Raw genomic sequence first — 8,769 nt, 5'->3', positions numbered from 1 at the left:
TGAGGTTATGTCTGACGGCGTTCTGGAGGATCAAAGAGAGGAATAGCATCAGGACTTGAGTGCCTTAAGTATTGCACATTAAGATATAAAAACACAAGCAAATGTTTACATTGACTTTTCCCTGTTTTATATAGTAATATCCAAAGAAATTAAAAATGCAGTTTGGTTCATACCTTCCAGGTAGCTGCATTGCGCCTGAAATATGCAAAGTTTCTTGTGAACCAGTTGTAGATTTCATTTAACGTCAGCTGAGTGCGAGGTGATTCAAATATCGCCTGAAAGAAAGAGAGCATGTAAGGAATTTTTGCATTAAAAAAGGAGGTAGCATAACAGCATTTTAATGAGAGCAAAGAACACGTTACCTGTCTTATGAGGGACGCATATGTAAATGGAGGTCTAACTTCTGTGCTCAAGTAGAACTCCTTATTATCAACTATATCTGTGGATAGACATAAAACATATACAGAATGAAAATGAGAGGAAGAAAAAAAACCTTTTCCAACTGTGGAAAAGTGAAAATAAAATATGATTGTGAATAAGACTATACGCCCCTTTTCCGTGGCCATATGCTCTGAAGCTACCAAAAAATTTGAAAGAAGTTATAGTTCATGAGCTCACCGTTACCTTGGCTCACAGAGCGGCTGTACCGCCGCCGCACGGTGGTTCCAGTGAACACGCTATTGGGAGTGAGGACCGACGGGGACTCGGACAGCGGCGTCAGGGGTGTGGATGGAGCCGTGGCACTCTGGGACAGACTCATAGGAGGCGAGCATTTGGGCAATGTTGCCTGAGAGAAGGACACATTAGACCCCAGATTCATCTGGAAGAAGAAAAGAAAAAACGCGGTCAAGTCGGGACAACAACAGTGCAACTACAAGCAACACACTATTTACGCTCCAGGTACATACAGGCTGCGCTGCGGGTTTGGGTTCAGCGGACTTCAGGTGAGCCATCATCGCTTGCAGCCGCTCTTTGTCCTTCCTCAACTGTGAGAGACGAGGAGACAGGAATAGAAGTTGAGAGTCGGTGAATAAACGGCGCGTGTTGAATGACGACATTACAGTCTGCGTCGGTTTCTGGCATTCTGAAAAGTGGAATTATCTAAAAAGGCATCACTTCTGTTTGCAGCCCCGGTGTGAAAAACACACCACCGCTGCTAAAAGTCGTCACGCGTTCACTGTCTTTTTTTTATTTTTAGAAAGCTCTTTTCTTTCTTTTTTTTCCAATAGTTGAGGAAAAGGACTGGATACTCCACTCTACTAGTAGTAGTTACGTTATACGTGTAAAGGTGACCGTGCCTTTGCCATTAGGGCCTCCCACCTGAGGAAGGTCCTGCCCGAGGAGATAAGGCTCACAGGATCAGTGACGTCTTTTAAACCACTTCTTAAAACCCATTTCTATAGAATTGCTTTTATGTGACGTCGTCCTGTTACGTCCTTTTATGCAGTTCTTTTGTTCCTCTCATTTTGTTTCATTTATTTGTTTGTTTTCTATTCCTTTTGCTCTTTTTGTTGTCGTCTCTGCTTTGCTTCTTTGTAAACTCGGTTTTTAAAAGGTGCTATATAAATAAAGTTATTATTATTAGTAGTAGTAGTATTATGTGAAAAATGAAGTACTGTTAATGAATCAAAAGATGTTTAGTCCCTTTTGTTGTTCGAGTATAAAAATGAAATAAATCCGATGCGTACCTGTAGTTCCAGCTGCTGAACCACTTGCATCTGCACACGGCACTGTGCCGTGCTCTTGTCATCCAGTGTGTGTTCACTGTTCAAATGTCTGCGGTAAAGCACATTCACAATCATGACATGCTTTAGAGAAACCATGTGTCGTCCAGGCCTCAAGAATTATTTCATTTCAACATGAAAAAGATTAAGATTCACCACAGAGCTTATTTAGGAAAACAAGAGGAAATAACGTTTTATGAATTCTGACTGCAGAATGTGACATTTACAGTTCCTGTGTGTGTGTGTGTGTGTGTGTATATATATATATATATGTATATATATATATATGACATCATGGTATGATATGATATGACATCATGGTATGCACAGTTTCACCACTCACTTGAGAAATGCCTGAAAGTCTCCAAAGACAGTTTCACAGCCCGGCCATTTGCACATCCCATTTCCATACAGCGCGTGGCTATTCTGTGTGTTTTCCTCCAGTGAACCTCTGCAACCGGCACAAATCAACCATCAATGATGCATCTGGGAGACAACATGCCGGCACTGCTCAAGGCAGGATGCATAGGAACTAAAGCGCTCACAGGACGGTGTAAATTTGCTCACGCACCTTTCCGTCTTCTTCAGAGGAGCCTGATGACCGTTGGTGGCAGATTGCTGGCTGGTGTCTCCACCGGCAGACATGAGGCTGCTATTCTCTAAGCCTGGAATGCAAATATCAATAAACCGTTTGAGTGCCACTACATTTGCATGAGTCACTTTGTAATGCTAACCAAATTAGCGTGAGATCATGAGGCCGGCGTATACACAGTGAGTTTATTAGGTGCAGCGAACTAAAAGTAATTCAGTCGGAGACAATAGCGCTGCAGTAAATCCCATCTTCATGAAGGTTAGAATGCTCAGTTTGTGGTGAAACGGCTTCAGAGAGGCGATTCAACTTTATGATAATTTTTTTGGAGGATGCTGTTTGTTGAACTGAGAGATGTTTCTGTCATGGAGGCCACTTTCATCAATAAAAACAAGTTAGGATAACAAATACAAGCCTCAATAGACCTCATGATAGAATATTTTCATTTTCTTAGCTTTACTCTCTCTTTTCCCCCCCCCATATGTTCTATATTGTCGTCCTGCTTTCGGAGATCCATAAAGAAAAGTGGAATTAGGAGACCTGCTATGTCAGAAAATAAGGAGTGCTATTAATGCCAGCGTCACCTGCAAGTCATACTGTCACTGAAATAAATGGTTCAATATGAAGAACATGGCTATATTGATATTCTAGTGTTACACAATAGCATCAGTAGCCATTCCTTTAAATGAATGGTGATATTGTTCAGCTACATGATACATTTAGAATGATATCAGCTTCTATTCTCAATTGCAGAGTCAAGCAGGATAATTATTATTAAATGTGACTTATTTCAGGTTCGGGGTTTCAAATTAAAAATGGCTTCAAAGCAATGAAACGTACAATCCATTCGTGGATAACAGCAGACTAATTGCACATGACTCCTACGACAGGTCTGGACCACGTATAAAGCGAGTTCCTACCCAAGAGAAAATGGGTTCGTACAAATGGTTCTTGCATGACGCCCTATGATCGGTCGCTGCCTCGGCGTTGCTACCCGAGAGTACTTCAAGTGTTTACTTCGTCAAACAGCGGCTGTAATGCAGCTTACCTGTGAGTGCAATGGGGCTGGAGGGCAGGACCGACAGCAGGCCTTGTCTCTGCAGGTTGAGGAGATGTTGCTGCTGCACCTGGAGAAGCTGCTGCTGGATGGCAATCTGCTGAGCCGTCAACTGTGACACGGAGACGACAGAACATCCGTCAGTAAATGCCTTCCCCCGTTCTTCGTACGGAACACAGCTGGTTTTCTGGTTCGTCTACAGTTTGATCCAGGGATGAAATCTCTTTAGAAATCAATTCGAGGATGATATGAGAAAGAAATGAGCAGGACCCTGTATATCACAGAGGACATGTTTTTTTTCATAAAAGTGTGGCGTATTGACCAGAAAGGCACTTAACGCACAAATGTAAATGTCATTAGCTCGTGTCATGAGCAATTTAAAGACAAAACAAACTATCTATTTGAGCAATAATCAAGTCTGGTGTTGCTTATTTTCTTATCACATTTCCGCTTCGAGTGCATCCAATTATTGTCTTTGTTTCCAACACCTGCTGCCTTCGCCAAGTGCCGACTATGTGTTATACATTTCCGTTAATTGATGATATCACACGCAAATGCATGCGCACGAGCTGATGTGTTAGTCACAGAGAACTGGACATTTTGAAAGTGATATTCCAGGCTGTGCGATATGAGCGACTGGTTATTATAATGACTCAGTTAAGCTTGAGTCCTGCTGAACTCAATCAGACCTGCCACTCATTTAAGAACGAATTATCCTTGTTGCATGATGAATATTACTACAATGATCAAATATTCATGACCTCATAAAAACATCCTAATAACGATACATTTTACTGAGGAAGCACGTTTTAAGAAAGTCAGACACTACCAACGGAGATGAAATGGAGAGAAATTCAACATACATGAATTATATGCAATAATGGGAAAAATGAAGAAGAAAAAAAAAAAAGAGTTACCTCTTGACTAACAAGCCCAGCATTCTTCTGTTGAAGCAGCTGAATATTTAGCTGCTCTTGCTGATTCTTGAAGACCTCTTGAATTTGTTGCTGCAGAAATGTTGAGTCAATTTGAGTAAAGATAAATAAAAGCAGTGCGTTTGATGTGGGTGATTTTGATGACCACAAAACAAAAAAAACGTACGCTCATTACCTGGTGTAACATGAGTGCTTTTTGCTGCTGGAGCAGCGCCTGGAGCTGCTGAGGACTGAGGACCTGCTGCTGTGGTGTCTGCTGCAACTGCTGAGAGGCCTCTGCTGGTGGGGTCATCATAGATAATGACACTGGAATCTGCATCATAGAGAGAGAAAAACAACATCAACAAATGCATACCACAAAAGAAACACTCAGACATAACAGTCTAGAAGGGAAATTTAAATAGACGACCGTATACAACACAGGTAGGCTGTTCTGGGTGTGTGTGTGTGTGTATATGGAAGCTACTTTCATTCAATCTATTTGGGCTGCGTTCAAGTGCAGACAATCAGTGCGTATACATGTCAACGAGAAACCGTATCTCTTTAAATCAGGGTGAAGGACTACGAGACACAGCTTTGTTTCTGCTGGAGTAACCTCCGTTGCTTTGTCATGTACGTATGTACGGAGATTCTAGCAGTGATTTTAACAAGAGCACACACACACAAAAGGAAAGGAAAAGTTTCACCGTCACACAGGGTAAAAATAAATAAAACTTGTAGTGGTGAATACTTGTATCCAAAATAATTAAATCCAAAGTTCAACTGAGACTGAGAACAACAGCTCAAAACACGTTTCCACAGCTGGACAGTGGGTTATTTGTGAAAACATCCCCCACCCCCACACACACAAAAATCATGTGCTCTCTCACTAAGGAGTTTGTTCTCTCCCTCACTAGCACCGTCAGAGCTCTGATGTCAGACATAAAATAACCTGCTTTGGTTTAATATGGTAGACAGTAGAGATTTTCTTTTTAGTTTTGCACAATCTTAACACCCTTTAGCCGACGAAAGTACGAATTGCTGTCATACATTTGTTGTGCCAGAGCTTTGCAGTAATCAGGTCATGTCTGTGCTCGTCAACATGTTGTCCAATGTAAATGTCATTATTTTCTCTGTCATTGTGGTTTACAGAAATGACTAAAGCGACCATTCGACTATAAAAATAATTGCCACTTACATTTTTTGTGGACACTTAATCAATCAATTGTTGCAGCTCTACTCCTATATGCCTCTTCATCAAACAGAAAAGATAACATATAGTTACTCCTAATTTATTATTCTCAGTTCAGCGGTCAATCTAGCAAGAGGAACTTGGCCCTCCTGCTGTTTCTGCTAGAAATGAACATAAAAACAACAACAACAACAACATCGGATGTCTTAGGGGAATTAGAACTCCATCAAAACAACAACAACAACCAGAACCGCAAAAACAACAACAACATCCGCTGCGAGGCAAGCAGCAATTACCGCCCCATCCCCCACACTGTCAAGCCCCACAGCTCAAGGGATGTTTACAGTAAACATAAACAGAGTAATCAAAATTGCACAGACATATAAATAATGAATGCAAAAAAAGCATACAGAGCCTGTTTATGAAAACAGAACTTGAGATTCGTATTTTAATTAAGGTCTGAACCACAAACAAACATTTCTCTCCAAGGCAGAGTCTGTTTTGAATGGGGTAAACAAACTGACAGCGAATTTCACACAGGCTTTGGGCTAACAATCACAGATGACTGCCTCCTACTTTGTCCTTTCTTATGAAATCCAATGCTCCAGAGGTGGCCACCAAAGCAATGAAAACAGGTCTATCCCACAAACAGAGCCAGTTGGCCCCTGTTTTTTTCTGTGGACACCATCAACACAACAACAGCCTCAGCCTAATCCCTGTTGCCATGGCAGCCCGCAAGTCCAAACATCTTCTGTTGTTGTTATTGTTGAGAGTCATACCAGTGAGCAACTGAGTGTAAACACAGATCTGTTCCCGCAAGACTGGTCTTGTGAACTCCGAGAGATGACTGACAGCAAATAGGAACGCTAAAAAAACCTCGCGGAAAAACAAACAGCGTCTGTTTTCCCTTTTGAGATATCATATATACTAATATACCCTGATGGGTGTGGCCCAAGAAAGAGCGTCCCTTGCGACAACAAACTCAAGGGAAGATTGAACAAAAGGAGATCTAAAAATATGAAATGACACGGTACAATAACCAGAAACGTGACATTGTTTTCACGGGCACATTTTAAGTATGCAAAATATTAAAAACGGATTAAAAATAGTCTGCTATTATAAACACAGAAGGAGTTGGACAAACCTAATAGTCTGTCTTAGTGCGGGGGGTTGAGGGGAGAACAAAACAAATGCTGCTGGGCAATAACAGGCAGCCTAAAAGAGCTTCGTTAACCTACACATCATGTGAGCCTGAATGCAACCAACAATATAGCACTGATCCCTCCGCCCAGCAGGAGCTCAACAACACCCCACCCCCACCCCGTCAGCGTAAATATAAACCACTGCAGTTCGGAGCAACAGAGACATTCAAAGTGAGATGTTCAAAGTGATATCTCTACGTATAAAAATAGCAAAACAAAGTACCCGACATTCTCATATAACCGTGTGTGTGTGTGTGGCGTCTGCCCCGTGTTTATGAATATGAAAAAGATACGACTTGTGGATACCAGACCAGGTGCACAGAAATCAACATGTACCATAACCAATGGGGGTAACGCATATTTTTTAGTGTCGAGGAAAAACATTTACATATGCCTCCCTATGCAGCCTTTAATAGAGCGGCACTCAGCGGCACTCAGCGGCGTAAAAAGCTTTCGCTTCAGTATGGCAACAAACTATTCATTATGCATGAATCAAGCCTATCATTTGATTTCTTTTAGTAATAGTTTTGCTTAATAAAAACTCCATCACAGCTTCCTGCAGCTCGAAGGGATGTCATGAAATTGTTTGTTTTATCCAACAAGCAAGTCAGAAACCCAAATATATTCAGTTTACTATCGCATGAAGCAAAGCAAGCAGCCAATGAGAAGCTGGTTGTCTCCAATCACTCCAATCACTCGTGTCAGTGACAGTTTAAAATTCAGGTTAAAACAGTCAGAAATCTAAATTTTGGGTCCCAAGATCCCGTCATACACAAACCTATGTGTTTCTTATATTCAATGCCAGCAGAGAATAGTTTCATCTTGAAGGTTTTGAGAAAATAATTATAATAATATCAGCAATATCCCATAACAATGTAATAGATTTGACTACATTGAGAGCAGAAAAACTCCCAGAACAAATATGTACTATGAATGCAACTAAAGATTATTGTTATTATTAATTCTTCAGATATGCATCTTGTCAATAAACTGTGAGAGAACGCTAAAACTCCATGCAGGTGGCATGAGAAGACATCTTCAAATGACTTGTGTTGTCTCAAACAGCCCAGAGAGCAAAGATATCTTGTTTACTAGAATTTTAGACATAAAAAGCTGCAAATCTGCACATTTGTACGGCTGGAAACGGGATATTTTTTTGCCACTTCCCCTCTGAAAGAGGACTCAAGCAAAGAAGAAACTGTCAAAATAGCTGCAGATTAATTTTCTGTTTTACTACTAATCAAATAATAACAAACAATTTCAACTTCAGCATCACCCTTATGTCATATTTTAGTGGAATATGCAAAGACTTGTATATCAGAACATGTATTACTGACCCTTGGTGCCTCTGGAGGAGGAGACTGGCTGCTCCTCACTCCACTCTCATTCTCACTATTATTCCCGTTCTCTGTCTGACTGGCTGGAAAGAAGTAGCTTGTTGGTTCTGACCCAGACTCATGCATCTGGACTTCACCGAGCTGAGAAAGGAAACACACACACACACACACACGCAAATCAAGACAACCGGATAAAGCAGTGCAATAAAACGACATACAGGAGGCAGGCCATCAGAATGCTGCTTTATGGGGTGTGTGTGACAAGCCTTTTACTTCACAATGCGATAAGGTCTATCATCAATAAAAATCTATCAACACGTCAGACTCTGAAATCAACCAATGACGTACGTAGAAAGAAACTCAACTCGCCTTGAATGTCAAAAAGTGACAGAATTAAAAGTTAAGAACTACAACGTTATAGCTCTGCACACTAAGACAAACATTCTCTTCTACAAGTGAGAGAGTAACATGCTAGGTCTATTTGTTGAATAATCTAGTGCTGCCATGGCTACTGTAAACATAGGGGCCCTGGGTCCGTGTTTATGTGCAAACATATCTTCCTTCTGGAACAATTTACCATTAACCAGGTGGTGCGATAAACGACTGTGGCAGGTAGTACAATGCACAAGTAGGCTTTTATGTATACAGCTTGGGCGTGTTTGAGTCAAAAGCCAAACAGCATAAACAAAGGTAAATAAAGAAGGCAAACAAATAATGCGAGCAGATGGAAACCTACACAGAAAGCCTCGAATGA

The 8,769-nt window shown here is 41.1% G+C and overlaps 1 protein-coding gene across 1 annotated transcript in view; it reads right to left on the bottom strand.

Annotated features, from left to right (window-relative positions):
- LOC306743677 (forkhead box protein P1-B-like) overlaps positions 1-8,144 on the bottom strand; it is a 9,972-nt gene extending 1,828 nt beyond the window's left edge. The window contains exons 1-12 of the mRNA XM_079226219.1: positions 8,016-8,144; positions 4,481-4,618; positions 4,288-4,377; positions 3,362-3,482; positions 2,296-2,389; positions 2,068-2,175; positions 1,689-1,776; positions 909-986; positions 625-820; positions 363-439; positions 174-275; positions 1-22 (exon numbers count right to left, since the gene is read on the bottom strand). The exon at positions 1-22 is cut by the window's left edge and continues 106 nt beyond it. Coding sequence (XP_079082345.1) covers positions 1-22; positions 174-275; positions 363-439; positions 625-820; positions 909-986; positions 1,689-1,776; positions 2,068-2,175; positions 2,296-2,389; positions 3,362-3,482; positions 4,288-4,377; positions 4,481-4,618; positions 8,016-8,141 — 1,240 coding nt within the window. The 5' untranslated portion in view covers positions 8,142-8,144. The remainder of the gene's footprint in view (positions 23-173; positions 276-362; positions 440-624; positions 821-908; positions 987-1,688; positions 1,777-2,067; positions 2,176-2,295; positions 2,390-3,361; positions 3,483-4,287; positions 4,378-4,480; positions 4,619-8,015) is intronic.
- Positions 8,145-8,769: the final 625 nt, after the last annotated feature.

Source organism: Taurulus bubalis (assembly GCF_910589615.1).
Source record: "Taurulus bubalis genome assembly, chromosome: 11".
Lineage (NCBI taxonomy): Eukaryota > Metazoa > Chordata > Actinopteri > Perciformes > Cottidae > Taurulus > Taurulus bubalis.
This window is presented reverse-complemented; position numbering and strand designations above follow the sequence as displayed.